The sequence below is a fragment of the Oryzias latipes genome, chromosome 5, assembly GCF_053564925.1.
Source record: "Oryzias latipes strain Hd-rR chromosome 5, Olatipes_Hd-rR_3.1".
Lineage (NCBI taxonomy): Eukaryota > Metazoa > Chordata > Actinopteri > Beloniformes > Adrianichthyidae > Oryzias > Oryzias latipes.
In genome coordinates, this window is record NC_136241.1 from 5,104,302 (window position 1) to 5,127,198 (window position 22,897).

Consider the following 22,897-nt stretch of genomic DNA (forward strand, 5'->3'; position numbering starts at 1 on the left):
GTTTTTAAACACTTCAACTGTAGATGGCAAACAAGTTGGTCTAAAACTGCATGAAATACAACTAAAGCTGGAGCCAAAATAAATAAATAAGACGCTGGGAATAAAAATGAGATTTCCCCCCCCCCCGCTTTTTTTAAAGAGTAGCATTGAGAGATAAGAGTAAAAGGACTGTCACTCACAAGAACAATCCTTCCAGTGTCTCCTCTTGCTCCTCCTCTTCAATCTCCAATTTCAGAAGATTTGTGGTGCGATAGAGCTGAACTCACGGCGCGTTTGCCGATGTTGTTCTGCTGCACACGGAGAGTCCTGCACCGTCCTGATGAACGGCACTCGACGGCCACAAAAATACAAAGACTGCAGAGACGACAGACTCCTTTGTTGAGGTGTTTCAATGGGTCGTCTTCATTTAAAAGAAAAAACACAATCACATCTACACATTCTAGAAAAAGTTTAAAAATGTGTTTAATTAATGAGCTCTTTGTTGGAAAAGTGCTTCTTTCCTCTTTAAATGGTTCCACATTAGTGGGAAATATAGATTGGAGGGATGAGCAGCAGAGCTGAGTGTGTGGGTGATGAAGGATGGATTTGTCAAATATTTTCTTACTATTGCTGCTACTATTTCCCGTATTTTTATCTCCTGGTAACCTTATAGTTTACATTTCTTTATTAAAGTGGTGATTGTAGAGGTTTTTTTTTCCCTTAATCTGACTGGCATCACCTGAAGGCCGTGTAGGTCTCCGCCACGTTGGACTGATGTGACCGGACCAGTGCAATATGAGAACTTCAAGCAGAACATCTCCAACCTGGAGACCGTGATCCATAAACTGGAGGATGTTGGGCAGAAAAGTGCAGATCCCTCCAAAAAGACACTGAACATGTCGGAACAACATCATGGAGATGTTCTCTGTGGTTCTTTTCACTCTGAAAGAATCTACCAAAATCAAATGTTCCTTCATCTTCTGACAGTTTTTACATTATAATGGACTAAAAATCTTGAAGTGGACATTGTCCCAAACACATGGAATGAAACCTCCACCCCTATAAGGCGCACTCCAACTCTGCTGAAAATCCTTTCAACGTTGGCATTTTGCTCACGTTTGGGCAAACTGTTCAAAGCTTCTTCTAGTTTCAGCTTCAGATTTTCTATGTGGTGAAGACGATACATGCAGACAAACAGACTGAGCACCAAGATCCACTCTGAGGAAAGTCTTGTTTTTGGTGTTTTTAACATGTTCTTGTAGCATTTTTCTTTATTCAAATCGTTGTGAAATGATGTCGTTGGGGGGGAAAAATACGCTGGGCGGACCATCAGCTCCCCGCTCCATTCTGATCCTCCACCGTCAGACAAACAGATCCATGAACGTCTCCTTTTCCTCGTCTGAGCTGGAATCTGGACCTAAACTGTACGGCTGGACGGCTACGATATAAATCACCATTTCTGCTGCACCGCTAATGCTAAAGCAGGAAGGAGCTCTGAGCAAAGAGGAAGGGAAGTGGGGGCGGGGTTTACAAAACAACACAGGTTTGATACGCCTTTGCTTGGATGCAGATTTCTTTCCCCCTAACATTTTCAAGAAACACTATTTAGGAACATCTTAAGAAAAAGTGTCAGAAAACTGTCTGTAGTTTGAATTTATCCATAAAGTCCCGGTTTAAATGTATGAAAATGAAAACAATAAGTCCAGACACATCTCAAGTTCAAAGACTTTGAGGGCTTTCAGTGACACATCAAAAAGAAGTTTTTGCTTGTTTTATTTTTCTTCTGTTAATATTTAAACAAATCAAGTAAACGTATTTAGACACCCCTGATATTAACTGGAGTAGAAATGTTTCAAAAACTAAATGAATCAGAGATTTCAGGCTCAGATCAGCTGAGACCAGCAGGCACTCGTGCATCAAGTTTGGTCTTTTTGCTGATATGCTCGTGTTAATCATCAATCACAGAAATAGGAACCTCAAATGTGTTATTTTGTAATCAGATGAATGGCCTTTAGGGTTTGAACTCAGCAAAGATGTGAATCAAACGCCCTGAAAGCAGCAGAGCAGCTTTTAGCTTTGTGATGGAAGAGAAGAACAGCTCCAGCTCTTTCACACGTCCAAGTGTGATCATCATGTCTGCATGACTCCCTGGATTTCTGTCTTTCATCAAATTAGGAATCTTCAAAGTCCACATGGTCTCAGTCACCTGCTCCCCAGCGGAGCTCCTGCAGGAGCCCTCAGCAGGACATCAGTGAGACGGGGGTCAGCAGGGGTCAGGACTGAATCATCTTTTTCTGCGGATCAAAGACGTATCGCTTAAAACGCAGGAGAACGCTGACGGGCTGGGACTCCGCCTTGGGCTCCTCTTCCACTGCTGCTGCTCCTTTGCTGCTACTCTTGCCTTTCTTCTTGGAGGCGGAGGAGAAAAGCTGCTTGGTCTCTGGGTTGAGACCCTCTGAGAAAGACACCAACAAGGAGAACGGGATTTAGAAAAGAAAACAGAAAAATAAATAGATCTGTCACTTTTACATATCATATAAGTCCCCTAAAGGGATAAACATAAATAATATCATTTGCTGTTCTTTGCCGTATCTAGGCCATCTTTTATCAGTTCTAAGTGCATCTGATGCGTGATATGGATCTTTTCTTCTCAGTTACAGTTTTTTGTGTAATAGGTACGTTATCGGTGCCAGAGCTTGTTGTCTGTGTGTTGACCTTCAGATCGACTGATGTCTTTATCCTCCTCATGTAACTGCGAAGCAGGGCTTAGCCCGGGATCCCTGCCTTATGCTCTCTGCCTTAGTCCTCACACATAACGTGTTTTTCGGCTGCCAAACTTCTTCCTCCGTGTTTCCGCCTTCCTCTGACTACATAAGCGTACTTTGAGCTTAGAAGCTGGCTGCTTTACATTTTTTTTTGCACACGCACACAGAAAGAAAAAGAATGTTCTGGGTTCACTGCTTTTCATGCTGGATGTTCAACCTCCTGTCCAACGGCGCCAGCATTCTTCTTGTTATCGCTTTGCCAGGCTGAGGGTTGTTATGGTTGCAATGTAGCCGGCAATCTTCCCTCCTTATCTTTTTGGATCAATTGAAATTAAACCTTTATTTTTCACTTCAAAACATGCACACAACAGTCAAGTGACAAACAAACAGAATTCCCCTGACTTGTGCTCACTGACAAGTTCCCCGTGTACCGTTTTCCCTCCTTATTTCAATAATACAGATCATAAAATAGCAACACTGTGCTGATTAACAAGTGGAGCTAGATAAACTCCTGACATAAACAACCTTTAAAGAATTAAAGAAATGAAGGGTTTTATTGAAAGAGGAGCAGAAGTCCTGGTAACTGGAGTTCATTAGAAATTCACCTCTGAGTTTTTCAAACCTCTGAGCGAGACAACAGGCGTAGCGTGAGCCTGCACTCATTTCCCATAATCCCTTTGTTTACACTCTCTCCTGCTAAATTACAGCCCCTTACAGACCTAACCTAACATTAGTGGTGCAGCAAAAATGGCGAGCAAAATCTGAGCGATCCATCATACAGTTCTGATCCAGATTCCGGCTCAGAATAGGAAAACAAAGACGTTCGTGGATTTATTGTTTACAAGTGGATGCATCAGAATGGAGCGGAGCACGGAGCTTGTCGTCTGACGATTGTCATTTGCACGTAACAACTACAAGCTTTTTTAAACTGTTTTTTTTTCATCTGCTCCTGATTCACCACAATGTGAACAAAAATACTCAGAATGCAGTTTTAATCTTATTTTTCTATATGTCCTTTATCATGAGAAAAATGCTACAAGATCATGTTTAACAAGATAAAAAAAAGCTATTTTTATCGGAGTGGGTCTTTAAATCATGTGAACTGGGAAAATGTACAAATATTTATTTTCTGCAGAAATACTTACAACTGTGGATTTGATCACAGAAATATCTAAATCTGTTCGTCTCGTTTGGCTCTTAAGGTCAAGTGGCCACAGGTTTTCAAAAGCTCATAACATCGTTTAGCCAATCACAATCAAGATATCAAAGTTGGGAGAGGCATATTATTGATTTTGTGACAGGAGCCGGACTTTGGACATGCCTGGTGTAAAGAAAGTACATCCCTGCATTTTAGAATTGAAGTTCAAACCTCTGAAATGATGTGCCTGCTTGAATCTTTGTGCCTGAAGTGACTGAACAAAGAGGATGTAGGTGAGGTTCTCTTCCTAAAATGTTTGTTTTCTCTTTCCTCCCACTGTAGTGGTGGATTTGAGCGGCACAAGGTAAAATAAACACCGATCCCCGGAACAGGGACGATCCCCAGAGGAATCCTGGGAATGCGGCTTGGGATGTCGGCCCTGCCGCTCTCACCGTTCCTAAATCCAGAGCCTGATCCAAGGTCTCCACTGCTGAAGACGTGGTTTACTGAGACTCGGACCAATGAGCTGCTCATGAGCAACTTTAAACACAGATGACAGAGGAGTCCTCACCCTGGATGTGGATCTTAAACTTGCCGCTCTGTCCAAATCCGCCCTCGATGACGCCGCTCTCGCCTGTTGACAGCGTGACCTTTAACCCCACAAAGAGCTGGAGGTTGGTCTCTTTCTTGAACAGGCTGCGGCCAATCACGGTGTAGTCGTCGGTCACCTGAGCGCGGGGCAGAGGAAGACTTTCATGAAGCGGTTTCCTGGACACGCATGCAACCGTACACGGTGGGCAAGCGTGTGATCCGATTAGGATCGTGAAATGTCAGCGTGTCGCCTTCGCGGGTCGCCACGTTACCTCCTGCGCCCTCGTCAGTCGCATCTGTCACCATGTGCCACACATTCTTTGAGGTTTGCTGTCTCACTGTCTCGCTTGCGTTTATTTCTATCACCGTTCTGCATATTTTATGGTATATTTGTGTTTCTTGCTTATCATCCATCACTAAGTCGATCTGATCCACCGCTAATCTGATAAAAGGAGGGCACCACTCTGTCTCAAACACACCCGCCACCAGCTCTTGCTCTCTCTTTTGACTAACCCTTTCTCATTCCTGAGCATCTGACCCTGCTTTCCCTCCAGCGTGACTGATCCCCTGATTAGGAGTCATACAGTAGCTGTCCTACAGACCTTTTTCAACTGGAAGAGGCTGTCGTATCTCAATAATGACAGCAATGTGTTCCTTTTATGAAAAGGAATTCTTCTGTCTCGAACCATAACTGCCTCGTTGCGCAAAGGCGGGATCACCGACGACTGTAGCGTCACATGACCAACATCTGACCCCGCGCACACGCTCTTCTGCTCTGGAGAAACTGAGAGGAGCTGTCAACAGCCTGAGGTGCTAAAGCAGGAAACTAGTTCACACACTTGACCCCTGAACTCAGTCCGACCCTACAGGAGGGTCCACGCAGAGGATGTGAACCGTAACACACAGCGTGACGAGTCACAGTCATGCGTTGTCTGTACACACATTCAAATCAACCTTTTTATCCAAATTTCAACTCAGTACTGACAAAAAGAGGAGAATGAGAGCTCGGATGCGGCTTCTTTCATTTTGCTCCATTCAAACTTACAACATTAATCCCTGAAGGAAAATTAAAAAAATAGAATCTATAAGTGCAACTTAGATGTCAAACCAAACTGCCTAGACTTAAGAAACTTGTTAAGAAAAAAAACAGCCGGAAAATCAAGATTAAACAACATTGAAGGGGGAAAAAAGTGCTTCGTCAGTTGGATGGAGGTGAAAGGACCTCACAGTCATGTGGATGTTCCCGTGGCGCTCAGGTGTGTCCAAACAGCGCCAGCGCTCCACAGCTAGACGAGACTAACGAGTGGCGTCAGCCGGCCACCCACGCACACCTCTGTCACAGCAGATGCTAAGGCATGCGTGCCACCCATGCCTCAAACGCTGCTCATCAGGGCTGCATATGTACGATTGTTTTTGTGTACGTGTCTGTTGGGGAGCATACAATAGGGGCTCTGTCTGAGAGCCATGCAGGGGAGACACCAACAATGACAAACATCCAAAGAACTAGAGCCAGGAGAGAAAGTGCAAGGTAATAGTGAGGGCACAGAAAAAGCTGAGGTGAAGCTGGCTGCAGGTGACGTGCACTCACCCTCTCCACCTGGCCTTCCTTCTGTTTGGTCTTGTAAATGCGCAGACGAGGCAGAGACGTCTCAGCATAGTGTTTGTCCTCAAAGCCTTGCAACAGGCGGCCTTGGAAGGCCAGCCGGCATGTGTTGGCGTGGATGTCTGTGTCCAGCTTGGAGCCGATGACCAAACAGAGCGCGGGACAGGTGACGGGCCGCTCGAACTCCAGCAAAGCCCACTGCTCCGGCTCGGGCCCCCCGTCCCCCTGACTGCTCACGTATTCGTCCTGATGAAGATACTCTCTGTCCAAATTGAAGGGTGCTTCCAGCGGGGAGAGCTCCGATGGAGTTGTCTGAGAGTCTGAGGGCGGCAGGCCGAAGAAGGACACCCTGGCCATCACCGTCTCGTGACCCACTGTGATGTGAAACTTGGCCCGGGTGGCGAGGGAGCCCTTGAAGTAGCCGATCTTCCTCACAGAGATGACGGCTGCGAAGAGAGTGCGCAGGGAGCCCGGCGTGCACACCACACCGCGCTCCAGCAGTTTGGGGTCGAACTGGGTCACGCACACACCGACGCGGTCCCCCTGCGCGGCCCCGGACACCGGCTTCCGGAACATCTGCACCGACTTGATTTTCTTGGTCACCTGATGTCAAAGAGAATGAAAATATAACATTAAAGAACAAAAACCATTTTCTGACATAAAATTGATTAAACAAAAACTAGCAGAAACTCAAAGATCAAAGGAACAACAAATGTAGACTCTAATGGTTCATTCATAGATTGCTCAATTTTCCATTTATCACTTCAAGACTGACTGATGAAAATTGTGTTTTGAGTTTTTTTAACATGTTTTTGTAGCATTTTTCTGATAATAGAGGACAAATATTAGGACATTTAGGTTTAAAATGGCATTTCTGAGTATTTCTTTATTCAAATCGTTGTGAATTATGAGCAGATGAAAAAATGCCACTAAGAAAGAGCTAATTAAATATACTTATTATATATTGTATAATCTGGACGGGTCACAAGCTTCCTGCTCCGTTCTGATGCAGACAAATAGATCCACGATCGTCTGAACTGGAATCTGGATCTAAACCGTACGGCTCTGATATCGTTCGCCATTTGTTTTTGCAGCTATAATGTTAGGTTGGGGTTGTGAGGGGCTGTAAGCTAGTGGGAGAGGGTGTAAACAGAAAGCTCTCAGTAACAGGGAAGAGAAAGGGTTGCCCCCACAACTCAGAGGTGAAGTTCTAATGAACTCCTGAAATATGTCCTAGAAAACGACACAGATGTTTGGATTTTGGCTGAAAATTGCATCATTGTGATTGGGAAAGCTTTGAAAAAACATCAAAAAATGATCGGAGTGGGACTTTCACTGGTTCTCCAGTATAGAAATACGGTTAGAAACCTTTTGAACTGATTCATAAGAGTGATTTATGGTGAAAATCAGATTGTTTTATGTCATGAATGATCTGAAACTAGACCATTTGTCATTAAACAGTAGGGAATAACTTTTAACAACCACAGGTTACAATTTTAGCATCCATTAGATGACCAATCACAAGCCTCGGGCTAAACTGCTTCACTCCTCCTTTTTCTTCACTGATGTTAATGTTTGCTGTCGGTTAGACATCTGCTGCCACCTACAGTCCGACACGGGAACAGCAGTGAAACCTGTGGAGCTGCATCCAAACACAACATCTGCTCTGAATTACAGGACTTTCCTGCTGCCAGCCTCATCCCCCACTTCCACCTCCCATTTAACTGACACATGCTCTGAACCCAACCAGCTATTTCTGCCCACAGACTGTCTTTACCTCCCAAACTCTCTGCTATCTATAAATCCATCTCTCAGGATCTCCCTCCATAAATGTCAGAAAGTGAGCGACCGCATGGATGTTGGTACCTTCAGAACAGGGATTTCCACCGTGTCGTTGATAGCCACTGACCCCTGCAGGATAGTTCCGGTCATGACCGTTCCCTGACCGCGGATGGAGAAGCAGTGATCCACCGCCATGAGCAGGTCCCCCGTGGGGTCTCTCTTTGGGAGATACGTCTGCTTTTTCAACAGCTGGGAGGGGAAAAAGAACAACAAATATGTGAAAACAAACAACACAACAATGTCAGCAAGACACAGATATAAATGAAATGAACAGATGACACCTAAAAAAACAAAGTTAGGGGTTTAAATCAGTTATAAATGCAGATATGGACGGATTCTGTAAAAACTCACTAAGATACTGGACACAATAATTTTTTTTTAGCACTTTTTGCCAAACCTTTGGATGGTAAATCTCCCAACACCTATTTGTTTGATAACTTTTGAAAGAAGAAATCATTTGCTTCAAATCAGTGACTCTAATTACCCTTAATTTCTTCAAACTCTAATCAATGTATTAATTGATTTCTAAAATAGGTTTGATGTCGCCGTTTTGTCATTTATAATAGCAGTTTTGAACCAATTTTTAATGCTTGAAATAAATCAATAAAATGAAATTTAAGTTTACATTGTAAATATAATCCAATCAAGAATTAATCTTACAGGTTATTTATTTTTTCCACATCTGTTTTTCCAGACGACACTGGACACAAACCTGCAACCTTTGAGCTAAACAGCTTTAGATCGTCTCCTATTGACGGAGGATATTCAATCATTAACAAAACAGCAGTAAAGGAATAAAGCCGAACTAGTTGTCACATCACGCTAACAGAAATCTGAAAAATGATTCTGATCAAATGAGACACCAGTTTTCCATTCTTTGCTCCTATATTTGGATCAGACAGGATACAACTGAGATATGCAGCTGATAATAAATAATAATGACTTGTATTCTCAGTTCTTACTTTAATATTTGTTTAAATCAACTCAGTCATCATATGCATTGTTTTAAATCCTTTTACTATTTAATCCTAAATGTACTTTTTTATCTTTTGTAGTTTTTCTTTTTTACAGTAAGCTATGTTTATGTCATGTACCATAATGAGTATTCAGTCCTTTGACCAAATGATGTCAAATATTCTAAATAAACTAATTTAAAGTGGTTAACCCTGCATGCTGGGAGTTGTAGTTCATTGCTAAACTCTAGTTTTAAAGGTGTAACTTTATTCAGTGTGTCAATCATTCATACATCACTGCTTTCAGCCTGAGTTGACTGTTATAAATAAAGGTTTGCCCTTGGCTCTGAGGCTGTGGCAGTTCCAGGCGGGGGACCTGCACCTCTATTAACTCTTGCACTCCGTGTGGCTCCTCCGCTTCAGGGGCATCGGGGCCTCCAGGCTTGGCCGCCACGGCGATCACTGGACATTCCTTAAATCTGCCCACAGGAAACACAGCCGTGTTGGGGTTATTTCATCTGACATGGGAGTGCTTGCTCTGAGAAAAACGAGCAGACTCCCTCTGTCACGAGAAGACGGCTCTGCCAAGGCCCACATTTCAAAGCCCACATGGAGGATGAACACAAACCTGGTGCTCTCCAGGGTTTTGTGCATTCTTTTAGTCATTTTCTCGACGGCACTCTGTCTCTTGCTTGCTGGCAGCAGGTCGATCTTGTTCAGGACAACAACCATCCTGGGGCAGGTGAGTTCTCCAATCAGCAGGCATTCTGCCGTCTGAGTCTGCATGCCTTTCACCACGTCCACCACCAGAATCATCAGGTCTATGATCTGGGCACCTGGAGAAGACAGCACAGCTCAGAGAAGCTTTCACGTTTTTGCTCTTCAGCGTCAGCAGATGGGTGGGATCCTGCATGACTGACAGCATCAACAAACACGGAGCAAACACGCACAGAACCATCAGAACCGGGGCAGAACCTGGGAGGAACGAGGGGCGCCATGCCACAGAGTCAGGAGCCGGAGGGTTGACACTAAAGCAGCTCTCTTGGTTGTCTTTGTTCCTCTTTTCTTTTTTTGAAACATTCTTTTCATTGAATTTTCAATAAATAAATTAAAAAATAAAACAGATTTTACATTGCATTCCATTCAGCCGTTACAATAATTGCAACGTTCTTCAACAGAATTGAAGTGATGCTTTCTCTTATTCACAGTCTTATTTTAACACCCCCACCCCAAAAACAACAGCGCCTCTCTTTAGACGTTGACAAAATTATGATTATAAAAACAGAGGTCTCTTATAGCGTCCAAAAAACCATCAACAGTCAATTCTTTAGGGTCCATATTCTTTACTAAATGTATGAAAGGCTGCCGTATGATTTCAGACGTTTCTTCTTTGTCATTTTTCCTAAAGGGACACCTGACGACACTTGTAGTAACCGTTGGGTTACATTTGGATTGTGTTTCTCCAGCAACTGAGATTCATAAACGCCATTTCACCTTCGTTGCAGTTGTGTTTTTTTGGAAATATACCCAACAAAAAAAACTTTGGCTCCAGTGAGATGGACTTTAAAGTATTTTTTCTTTTCTGTTCCTGGCTCTGGCAGTCTCTCTCTTTCCTTTCTGGCTCCCCTTTCTTTCCTGCCCCCCCCCCCCCCCCCCCCTCCCTCCCTCCGCCGGGACTGGAGGGGAAGTTTAATACATCTCCCAGTCTACGCTCTTTTCTTTCTTGCTAATGTGGAGCATGTGACCGATTTCCGGGCAAAGCCCAGTGTTCAGAGGTCGATCGTCGACATTGAGACAGGTAGACTGAGCTCTTTTAATGTAAATGCACACTGATGTGTGGGTTCAGAGAAAGCCACTTTAGTGTTCATGGTCTCTAGGACAACAGCTGAGAACATTATCATTCACTCATGCAGAGCTGTCATTCCAGGCTTTTCTTTTGCTACTGTCGCTTGTTTGGACCTCCAGCCTTCCTTGACTTCACAAAGGAGTGCGCCCCCTGCTGGACAAACTCCATCTGTGGTTAATCAGAAAAGTTTTAGATATTCCTTTTGGGGGTCAAAATAAAACTGGATTATGTGAGAAGCTAAATCTAAAAAATGTTTTTTTTTTGTTTCAGACGTGACTTTGTGAATTTAAGATGCTTTTATGAGAAAAACTGTTCAAACCTTGGAACTGGCTCACAGTTAAACATGGCTGATACACGCAGAGCAAATATTATTACATGTCGGAAACAAATGATGTACAAAATAGTAATAACATTTGAGTTCTGATGACTTACTTTAAGGCCACCTATAATTTGTCCTCCTCTGCATTAGGGCAGGGCGTTGGATTAATTTGATCGATTCATTCATATTTTGCCCTCTAAGAAAACTGGATTTTTTTCCCAGCATCCTGCTCTGTTGGGCTTCTGTTGTTCTGAATAAGGTCAGCCCGCCCGTCCCTCAGATGTTAAAAAAACAACTAGTAAAGAGCAGCTTGTTCCCAAAATACCAACAATTTCTTTTGTCATGTGGGACTGTCTCAGTTTTGAGGCTGCAGACTCGGAGAAACAAACGGGGGAAAAACATTTTTAAAAAAAAGTCTGAAAAGCAACAAATTATGAGTCAGAAACAAAACATAAAAAAACAAAACTGAATTCTTTTGACCACTGAAGAACCTCAGAACTATAAGCAGCCTAAAACCTTCAAATATGGCACTATAATAATTTAAAAATCCAATAAACCAAAATAAAAAACATTTTTAATGAATCTGTCATTACATCAAGTTTTGTACGAATTTATTGATTCCCCCAAACAGATGAATGTTCCTTTAAATCAAAGGTGATGTTTACACTAACAGTGATGTTTTCTATGCAAAAATCACTGTGAATTTTTCATGTGATTTATTATTAATATTATTATTATATGAATAATAATAAAAGTTCATCTTTGTTCAATTTAAATCCCTAAAAGTTGCAAGGATGTTTTTAAATAACTAAAAAAATGAAATGATATGAAAACTACTTGTCAGAGTAAATATATATTAAATCAAACATAAGGTAGATCATTGTTTCAGTGGGACACTCCCTTTCCCTGCAGGAGACAAGCAGCACCTCTTTAATAAAACGTTTCTAAATGATAGTATGAATCTAAAAATGCACCATAAACATAACCAAGCTTCATCTGAACTTTCACTTTTTAATTTGAACAGTCGATCTATAATAATGAAGGGTCATTCAAGGTCATTCAAGAATGAATAATTAGCCTATTTTACTTAAGTAAACTTAACTTGTTCCTGAATTTCTTAAAAGCAGATTCAAATTAATGCAATTTTGTTGTTCAAATGAGGAAACTTTGAAAACCAAATGTTATCGTGTTTTCAGGATAAACATTAGGAGTTGGACTCATCCAACACTTTGCTTTCCCTTGATCAGTTCTTCAAACATATGAAGATTTATAGAACATGTAGATGATTAATTCTCAAATGTTATGAATAATATTTATTACTTGGTAAATATCACATTCGTTGTAGTAAATAGAGAGGCAGAAAACCATCCTGTCCATGTTTTTGAAATGAATTCATGATATATTTTAACTCAATAAAAACCATGAAAACCTGGAAAACTGCCACAATAGTCATCCAAATAAATCCCTTGTTTTAGTTTCTTTGCATCATATTTTTGTATTTTTATTCTTATTTTATTCCGCTTGAAAAAGTTCTCTGTTTTTGGTCAAAAGTAAATGACTATATTATAGTCTCTATAAGATTGGCCATGTAACTGTTCCCTACCAGACACTGGATGTCAGTGTGTTCTGATGTGATCAATCAATCAATCAATCAATCAATCAATCAATCAATCAATCAATCAATCATATAACAGAACAGCCTTTGCCACCATTGCATACTGTCTGAATGCCTCGGAGGGCTTGGGAATGTTGGACCTTGAGCCCCTGACCCTTCATGATGCTCAGTCCATCCATGATCTTCCACAGGTTTACGTTACCTCCGATAATTGTTCGGATCAGAGAGGCGTGGCCTGGACAGTCCACCAGGGTAAACTGCAGACTGTCGTACGGCTTCAGGCCCCCGCCGTCCCGCAGGTGATCCGGACAATCCACCGTGAAGGAGGAGAAGCCGAGGTCTAACGTGATGCCTCTCTCCCGGGACTGTGGGTTCTTGTCGAAAGCAGCCGTGGAGGCGGTGCTGCTCAGCGCTCTGGCCAGCGACGTCTTCCCGCTGTCGACATGTCCGAGGACCCCCACGTTGAAATTTAACGTTTTCGTGCGGCTGTCATGAGACTCGGACATCCTCTCGAAGTTTCCGAGCACGAACGTTTTCCTACCTTGAAACCTGAGCACCGCGTTGATAGTTATTTGGAAAAAAAATAACGTTCACTGCGTTAGTTGGTCAAATCAACAAGTCATTTTCGGTGCCTAAAGTGTCCCTAAAAAACTGCAGAGTTTATGGTGCTTACACTTTATTTCGTCCCCGATTACAAGACGAACCGGAACGTTTATATGCGGGGAACAAACCAAAATAAGAAAAATGTGATATTTAAATATTACAATTTAATAAAAAAATATAACACAGAAATATATTTCTATGTATAAAATAAATATTTTAAATTATCGATCAATTAGTGTTTTTTATACTGAGGCCTTTTTTGTGTGTTTCTATTACAACAAAATAAAACGAAGCACAGGAGGAAACAGGGGTGTGGTTTCAACTTTGATTGACAGAACATTGACTAATCAGAAATGCTCTTATCATGAGGAAAACCAATGGTTTTCAGACTAGTTAAAATGGGCGGTACCTCAGGGGTGTCGATTCCTGCTTTTTTCCCCTGGTAACCCACATGGAAACCGTGTTTTGACTTTTGGCGCCTCATGTAGTGGTCAGAGAAACGCAGACACTTAGGTGACATTTTTTAAACTTTACTTTGCGGCTTGGACAGTATTATAGCCAGTGCTCCTGTAACACTTGCAAATATGAAAATCGAGGAGGTAAAAAGCACCACAAAGACCCAGCGAATAGCTTCACACAGTCACGTCAAGGGACTCGGGCTAGACGAGGCCGGCAATGCTAAACAGACAGCATGCGGACTGGTCGGACAGGAGGCTGCCAGAGAGGTGATGTTAATCATCTTTTTTCTGTTTCAATTGTATTTTATTTTCCTTCAGACATTACTTGCACATAAGTTCCTATGAGAACACGGTAGCAAATTGCTAACCCCTGATGCTAACTGAGTTAGCACAGCTGCGTAGTTTTCTTCTCAGATAACCTGCGAGACTCCTCCTTAGTTAAATTAACACACAGTTTCCAAAGTAGCGATTTATTTTTTTTATTTCATTTAATATATTTCTTAAATTAAATTTAAAAAAATGAATTGAAATCTCTTGATTATATTTCCATCATACAGGTACAATTTTTATTTTATTGGGAAAGAAAAACGAAATGTGAAACTCAAACTAAGGTATATTTCTTATTACACATTTGTAAGTCGACAAAGAATCTACATCAAAACCGTCATAAAGTCAAATGTGATCTGTAGATTATTTAATTTTATTTATTGGATGGAACTAACAGCACTGACAGTTATTTCTTTATAATGGAAAATTGTTGGAACCATAATAAACAGTCATCATATTATTTTTTTTGTGTTTTTTGTTTGCTATTGTTACATTATGGCTGCTAAATAATTAAAAATGCAAAGAAAACTCTAATACATTATATAGATCGCAGTGTATTTTCTAGACTCTAAAGTGGAACAAGGCAGGATAATCGCCTCTAAAACACGTTTTATTTTATTTTTATTTGATGAAGAAGTTCATAACAGGATTTTCAACTTAATTTCATGATGTATTACTTCAGTTTTTAATTTCATTCCATTCTAAAAGCAGTATTGGGTGGATGTTAAAATATGTTTTTACATGCGTCGGAGGTTTCAACTGACCGATTGCACTTAAACACTGTTTTGAATTCTTACCTAAGAATCATCCTATTATAAGGAAAATTAAAATCAACACTGCACTGGCAAAGTTAAAAAAATAAACGATAATAATAATAATTTCCGTTTGTGTTTTTACCTACCCAAACAAGATTGTCTGTGCTGGTTTTAAAGGGCCAGTATCATGGTATTCTTAAGCCTTTTTTAGGGGGGGGGGGGTCCTGTGGTAGCATATTCTGTGAACTTGAGTGGGCGGTGGGGAGGGGGGGGCGACGACGACATTATATGGGATTTCTACCGAATATTAATGTAACGTCTTGCTTTAAATTTTTAAAATTTGAACATGTTTTTGTGTAAAGCACTTTGAGGGGCTCTAGAGGGAAAAGTGCTACACTAATAAAGTTTGATTTGATTTGATACGACGTTGAAATGACATTTATAAATCTCAGTTTGAGTCCTGCAAAAATGTATATCACCAAAACAATATCAATGTATCTGATAATACATCCTGTGGCACACAAAAGAACAAATCGACCTGCAACTTTCACGTTTCTGTTTATTAGTCTTACTCAACATCGTAGTTATAAAGACAGTTTTCCTTTTTCCTCATTGTTATACTTTAAACTAGGCCTGCACAATATACCGCAAATTTATCGTTATCGCAATATCCAGCTCTGCAATATGCATATCGCAAAAGACGGCGAATATCGCAATAAATCGCAAGCCCAAAATGTGTTAAAACAATCTTCTAGCAGCTTGAAGCATTTAACGAATCAAATAAATCCCTTTATGCTTTGACCAATCAGATGGACGCCTTCCCATTGTTGACCAATCAGATGGAGGCCTATTATGTTAACCCTGGTCCTGAAGAGCCTCAACCCTGCCTGTTTTCCAGCTCTCCTTAACCAGCTTGCTGTTGATTGGCTGACTCAAGTGATTTCACATCCTGATTGACTGAACACACCTGATTTTGGTTATCATTATCGAGCAGTCTAGGGAGAACTGGAAAACAGACAGGGTTGAGGCTCTTGAGGACCAGGGTTAGCCACCCTGACGTTTGTCCCCCATGTCGATGAGGGTCATTTGGAGTATAATTTTTAAACTGTTGCAATGAAATGGGAATGATGTTTTTGTTTATTTTTCTATTTGTTTATTTACCGCAAATTTATCGTTATCGCAATATTGATCACTAATATCGCATATCGCAAGTTTTCCTCATATCGTGCAGCCCTACTTTAAATGTTGTATTTCTCTTTGGTTTCTCTACCCTTTAGGCTTGTGGCATTATTGTTGAGCTGATCCAGGCCAAAAAGATGGCAGGAAGGGCCATTTTACTGGCAGGACCCCCTGGAACAGGAAAGGTAAAGCATCAGTGAAGATGCCGGCGGACTCTAACGCTCGTCCTTCATGCAGACTCTTACTGTGACGCCGTGTGTCTTCTGCCTTTAGACGGCCCTGGCTTTGGCCATCGCTCAGGAGCTGGGGAACAAGGTTCCGTTTTGCCCCATGGTGGGCAGTGAGGTCTACTCGTCTGAGATAAAGAAAACAGAAGTATTGATGGAGAATTTCAGGAGGGCAATTGGTGAGTGTAATCGATCCATTTATCCAACAGGAACCATGGCAACCAAGCCAGATAGTTTTGGAATTATATCCATGAAGACATAGGGTTTGTTAAAGCAGAGAAAAAACGTTTTTTCACAACTTTGCAGCGTTTGAAATAAGCAGTTATCCTGTTGTCAGAGACAACCAGATTTCCCGGAGGACAACCCCAAATGAACACGATGGTTGTCCGTGTGACAACCTGGTCTTTTATTCAACATTTTTGGGAAACCGACGTCCGACTTATCAAGATAGAACCGAGTGTACACGAACGATGTCACGTGACGTCTGAACGATCCGAGTACGCCCGAAGAAATCGCAAAATGACAACATTGCAGCTGCATGTCTGGTTTAAAAGATCAGGGATATTAGTCTTTACTGCTAGTGCAGCACACAATGTAAACATGGTATCATTTACATGTGTTTATTTGAAATAGATTTTATATCATATCATAACTGTTCATCACATATAAATATTACTTTATATTTGGAATGCTGTACTAGTCCCAGTCCATACAAGTGTTCTAAATTTGAAAAATACTCATTAAGTTACAGTGTTGGTCAATTTAATCAATTTTCTGATATATTATAGGGTAAGATAAAGTATTTTCATCTGACCGTAACAGTAATTGATTTACATGGGCGGCCGTGGTGCAGCGGTAGGGCGGTCGACCCATGATCGAAAGATTGCAGGTTCGATTCCCGCCTTGCACACCCATGTGTCAAAGTGTCCTTGGGCAAGACAACTGAACCCCACCTTGCCTCTGGTGGGAGGTTGGTGCCAGTGTTCGGCAGCAGCACACTGCCATCAGTGTGTGAATGTGTGTGGGTGAATGGGACTGTGACTGTAAAGCGTTTAAGGCCTTCGAAAGAAGGCAGAAAGCGCTTTATAAGTATACGCCGTTTTACCATTTACATGGCAATACTTTGTGTAACCAGATGCTTCAATAGTTAGTTAAATGTTTGTTTTTAATATTTAAAGATTTTTTTAAATGTCCATCATAAGAGGCAGTTGATATTAGACGTATAGAAGAAATAAAGATGTAAGAACTGACATCTGAGTAGGTTACATTGCTGTTGAATATTGGTATCGAAGGACAACCAAATATTAATATTGGGGCGGACAACCAAATATTACTTGCCAGTTTTTTTCCTTATTTCTAACGCTGCTTTGTATGTTGTTAGTGGTATGAACTCTTAGACATTTAAAAATCCCACTCCAATGAAAATAGTGTTTTTGATGTTTTCAACACGATCTTGCTGCATTCGTCTCATGATGGGAGGACATGTGTGAAGACAATTGAGATAAAAATTGCATTTCTGAGTATTTCTTTATTTGAATCCTTGGGAATCAAAAGCAGATGAAAAATACTGTTTGAAAAAGCTTGTAGCAGTGATGTCGGAGCTACAATGAGTGAGCCACAAGCTTCCTGCTCCGCTCCATTCCGATGCAGACACATAAATCTATGAACGTCTTTGTTTTCTATGGCAGCTGAAAACCGCCTACCCTACTTTTTTCCTTTTTTTTTATAGTTCTCTTTGTCAATAAGAAGTTGATCTCACGAGACAACAGGTTTTTTTGTGATTATAAAACCCCAAGTCCAGAGTGACACGCAGTCATTCCATCGCCGTGTAGACGGCCTGACGCCCTCATCTCAACAATCGTAGGAAAACTGAACTGCAGCCGCCTGCAGGGATATTTGTGCCGCCACATCGCCAACAAAAGTCACAGTTTTCAGGTCAAAACGTCCTAAATTGCAGACAAAATGTTCCGTTTTAAAAGCAAAACTTTCAAATTTGCAAATCAAAATGTGAAATGTTTACTTTTAGAATATCTTTCTTTGCTTTCAAAATTAATTTTTGTGTTTGCAACACAAAGGTTGTCTCTCATCTCGCTTTCTCCCTGGCTTTGACGTTTTGGTCATAGCTTTTAGTTTAGTGTGACATGTGCCACCAAAAACAGCCAATCACAGACAAGAGGGTTCATGCTGATTGGTCCAGATTCCATCCAATCAAGTGTCTTAGCCTGGCATTGTGCTTGGAGGCAGACACGGACTTTTGACTTTGCACAGGTTCTGTTCAACCGGGATTCTGCAGTCTTCAAACATTCTGGCCTGTTTCTAGTTATTTAAAATAAATGTGAATTACATTTACCCATTACTTGCTACAGCTGTTAATGTAATCCAAAAATAGTATGAAAGAGTAAGATAAAAGGGAAAAAAAGGTATTTCTCTCTGTCTAATTGTAAACTGCAAGATCACAGCTGAAGGCAGATTGCTGACACTTTTCTTTGGGGGGGGGGGGTTGTTATGAGAGGGTGGAGGAGTTGGTCTTTGCATTCTGATGTCTGGCACAGAGGAAGCGGGGATTAGGTAAAGGTGGTCTCAGCTTGTTTGCCCCACCTCTGGTACAGGATCCACAGGAAGAAGTGGCTGTCAACTGCAGCTTGTCATCATCTTATCAATAACTGACTGAGTCCCAGAGTGGAGCGCAGCTCTCTGTCCCCACCTGTGTGCTCATTCCCAGGTCCACAGGCTGTGCCAGTGTGGTCATGTTACACACGGGCATGTCATAGACCCGCGCTGGCTCTTTCCCTTTAATAAAATACGTAGTTCGATAGTCTGAAAGATGTGGCAGCTTAGCTGAGACAGGAACATAAAGAGGCCTTTGAGCTGAGGCTGCAGCGTGTGTGCCTGACTGAAATGCCTCCCACACGCAGGACTGCGCATCAAAGAAACCAAGGAGGTGTATGAAGGGGAGGTGACAGAGCTGACCCCCTGCGAGACCGAGAATCCCATGGGAGGCTACGGCAAAACCATCAGCCACGTCATCATCGGCCTGAAGACGGCCAAAGGCACGAAGCAGCTCAAGGTCAGACGGGAAGATTCAGCCTTCACCACTTACTGTTCTTTCTCATTCACGTACAAAGAAAACTGTTATTCACACAAGTTATGGCTGAATGCATGACCTAAAAGAATGTGTGTCTTCTCAGCTGGATCCCAGCATCTATGAGAGTCTGCAGAAGGAGCGTGTGGAAGTGGGAGACGTCATCTACATTGAAGCAAACAGTGGAGCAGTGAAGGTAGGTGATGCTACAGGTTTCAAATCTATCTACTCTTTCTATCCCTACTGAATAGTTTTTCTTTTGTTAGTTCTAAATGAGGATTGCATGTTTATTGTTTTCAAAGTTTGTGTTTCTTTGATGTAAAACTGCTCATAAAAATCATTAAAAAGCTGCAGTTAACTCAGTTGTTCTGAGTGACAGACTTTTAGTTCAGGTTTGTGTTTGGTGAGGCTTAGATTTACAAACACCTGACCTGGGGGTGTCGGGGTTTATCTGAACAATATTTGGATTCATACCTAGGGGTGTGACAATACCCGTATTACCGCTGTGATGACCTCACAGCGGTAAGGTGTGCTCCTGCCTTCTACACACACACAGTGCGCTGACACACACACACACACACATAGTCATCCTACAACACCTATATAGTAAGTTCATGAGTTAGGTAGGTACTGTTACTTGTTTATAAAGAATACTGCGTTGCAATTGTACTCATTTGCGACGCAGCCGTCAGTGGTTTGTCATTTTATTTTAACTGTATTTCAAACTAATTAGAACCTGATCGAAGTGACTGTATTAACCCAAACTAGATGGTTGTTTTAAAGACGATGCATAGTGATGCGTTTTTAGACTTTAGTGTCTTTGTGAGGCCAAAGCTGGGTTTTCCAGGCCCTCTGTCCTCTGTAGTCCTTGTTGGTGTTCTTTCATCTCCCCTTTTCCTGGTGCATGAAAGCTCTGCATATCTTTCCATCTCCCATAATGCTTCTGTCCAGCGGTGGGGCTTGTAGCAGATGTTGACAGGCTGAGATGACGGGTCTTTTAATCACTGCAGGTGGGCCTGGGGCTCGCGTCGGCTGTAGTCTGAGGGCGGGGTGACACATTTGTTGCTGTTGACAGCCGTCTCATGACTTGCCTTCCCGAACTCTTTCATCCCTCTGCCTCTGCTGGCAGCAGGATCAGTCGCACACCTGCCTCCCTCCTCTGTGTGGCCTTTCACTCCGGTTTTTTTCTTACAGTTGCTTCACCAGGCTGTCATTTCTTACCGTTTCTCTGCAGAGACAAGGCCGCTGTGACACCTTTGCAACAGAGTTTGACCTGGAGGCGGAGGAGTACGTTCCCCTTCCCAAAGGTGATGTTCACAAAAAGAAGGAGATCGTCCAAGATGTCACGCTGCACGACTTGGACGTCGCAAACGCTCGACCACAGGTACATCACTGCACTGAAGCTGCAATTCAGAGTTCAGAAACTGCTCCAGACTTGAGATGCAGAGGAATAACTGCATAATGTTTCTCACCAGGGGGGTCAGGATATTCTCTCCATGATGGGACAACTGATGAAACCCAAAAAGACAGAGATCACAGGTGGATGAAAGGCTGATTTCTTCACCTGGGACCAGGAGGTAGCCTTTACCAGCTCTATTCTCCTCCTCTGCAGATAAGCTCCGTGCTGAAATCAACAAGGTGGTGAACCGTTACATAGACCAGGGTGTGGCTGAGCTGGTACCTGGTGTGCTCTTTGTGGACGAGGTCCACATGCTGGACATCGAGTGCTTCACATACCTCCACCGCGCATTGGAGAGCAGCATCGCCCCCATTGTGGTGTTCGCCTCCAACAGGGGGAAGTGTTTAATCAGGTGAAGGTTTGAGCTCTCACTGACGGAAGGAACGGCCTTCATCTCACTAAATGGCTTCATGTTTTGGCTGTTTTTCCAGGGGAACTGAAGACATCAGCTCTCCACATGGGATACCTTTGGACCTCCTGGACAGAGTCATGATAATCCGCACCATGTTATACACTCCACAGGAGATGAAGCAGGTGAGCCAACAGGCCAGAACATAGCAGAATCCAAAATGCCTCATTTCACTGGTACAGCTGTCACCCATGAGCATGTGGTCTGCAGATCATCAAGATCCGAGCGCAGACTGAGGGGATCAGTATCAGCGAGGACGCTCTGTCACACCTGGCAGAAATCGGCACCAAGACCACCCTCAGGTACGTGCAAGGGCATCTTTGACCTTCGCCTTTCTCAACAGGGTTTGAAGTCACCAACTGAGAGGGGATGTTCTGAGGAACATCAGATCTGAGGTTTCACAGTTTATTTATTGTTCCATCGTCTGCTCTGCTTACAGGACAGAGGTTTATGTAGAAATCTCTGATCCGTTCAGCATCCGTGGCTTCATGACTCTCTTTTCTTGACATTTAGGATCATTAACGGCACCAAAATGTTGAGTTACATCAGGCATTAGGGGAAAAATGTCTTTGATTTTTGAGCTATAGAAACAAGACGTTGATCAGTATTTCTGTGAGGACTACCTGTCTTTCTTCATTCTGCCTTTCTCTTGGTGAAAAACCCGTTAAGACACCTGTGTTGTGTGATTGGGATGATGTATAAACTTGTTGTCCCCTCGTTCCCGTCAGGTATGCTGTGCAGCTGCTGACTCCAGGCAGTCTGCTGGGCCGCGTTCAAGGCAAAGAAACGGTGGAGAGGGAACAGGTGGAGGAAATCAACGAGTTGTTTTACGACGCCAAGTCCTCTGCCAAGATCCTCCAAGACCAACAGCATAAATTCATGAAATGAAACGGTCATCTCCAGGACAGATGTTTATGTTCTTGATCCAGACAGCATTCTTTTCCCTTTTGTTCCCAACCTTCCCACTGGTTTCCTCATTTGCTGATGTAGTTTTAATTTTTCAATTCAAAGTTCTGTTTATGCTGACTTGTTTTTCAATAAAAAAGGTTAAAAAATGCTGATTTGTTCTTCAGCCCCCTTTTTGTGTTTACATTTTTTCACATTAACATCCCATAATCCACAATGTTGGATTTTACTAATAAAGGCTAAAAGGTCTTTTCTATATTTTGTTTTAAGAACTGTTAATTATTACTTTGGCGATATTACTGAGAAACTACTTAAGCAACAGACCAAAGCTAAAATCAGAAAATAATCAATAATCAGAAACAATACAGATTTGGAAAATTAGCAAAACTTTAAAAACAAAATTGCTGCATTGAAGATACAGTCATCTAATTAATTTTGTTATTTCAAACCTTTTTTAAAGAATAAAAATCATGAACTGGTTGGGGTCCGATTCCTTTTTTAATTCTAAAAACAATTACTGTTTAATCATTTGACCCCCCATGAATCCTTTTCAGTGTGTTGGGGTTGCTGGAGCCTATCCCAGCTAATGTTGGGTGGGGCTGGGGTACCAGTCACCAGTCTCTTGCAGGAAAAGCACCTTTTTTCTCTCAAATCTGCTCCCTTCAGGGATTGCTGCATTGAATCATCTGTCTCCATCTATATCAGGGGTGGGCAAACTACGGGGGGGGGGGGCATTTCCAGCCTGTTAAAGCATTTAATCATGCCCACCAAACTGGAAAAAACCATATTACTAACTTCAATCATGTTTTATTTTCCCTGTAATTTTAGTTTCGACCTGTAG

At 42.1% G+C, this 22,897-nt stretch overlaps 2 protein-coding genes across 3 annotated transcripts; one reads left to right on the top strand and one right to left on the bottom strand.

Annotated features, from left to right (window-relative positions):
- Window positions 1-1,735: 1,735 nt before the first annotated feature.
- eefsec (eukaryotic elongation factor, selenocysteine-tRNA-specific) lies at window positions 1,736-13,353 on the bottom strand. Its single transcript, XM_004068488.4, has 7 exons — window positions 12,854-13,353; window positions 9,500-9,707; window positions 9,254-9,350; window positions 7,943-8,107; window positions 6,062-6,679; window positions 4,454-4,610; window positions 1,736-2,434 (listed from the first exon to the last, which is right to left on the bottom strand). The coding sequence occupies exons 1-7, from the start codon at window positions 13,155-13,157 to the stop codon at window positions 2,253-2,255; spliced, it is 1,731 nt and encodes a 576-aa protein (XP_004068536.1). The 5' UTR covers window positions 13,158-13,353; the 3' UTR covers window positions 1,736-2,252.
- Window positions 10,647-22,211, top strand: ruvbl1 (RuvB-like AAA ATPase 1). Of its 2 annotated transcripts, none has more exons than XM_078946878.1 (11): window positions 10,647-10,669; window positions 16,072-16,158; window positions 16,247-16,379; window positions 19,116-19,267; window positions 19,389-19,478; window positions 20,517-20,666; window positions 20,758-20,821; window positions 20,895-21,093; window positions 21,173-21,275; window positions 21,361-21,452; window positions 21,879-22,211. In XM_078946878.1, the coding sequence occupies exons 2-11, from the start codon at window positions 16,111-16,113 to the stop codon at window positions 22,036-22,038; spliced, it is 1,191 nt and encodes a 396-aa protein (XP_078803004.1). In that variant the 5' UTR covers window positions 10,647-10,669; window positions 16,072-16,110; the 3' UTR covers window positions 22,039-22,211. The 2 variants fall into 2 exon arrangements, with proteins under 2 accessions (XP_078803004.1, XP_004068537.1); XM_004068489.5 differs by lacking the exon at window positions 10,647-10,669 and adding an exon at window positions 13,667-13,979.
- Window positions 22,212-22,897: the final 686 nt, after the last annotated feature.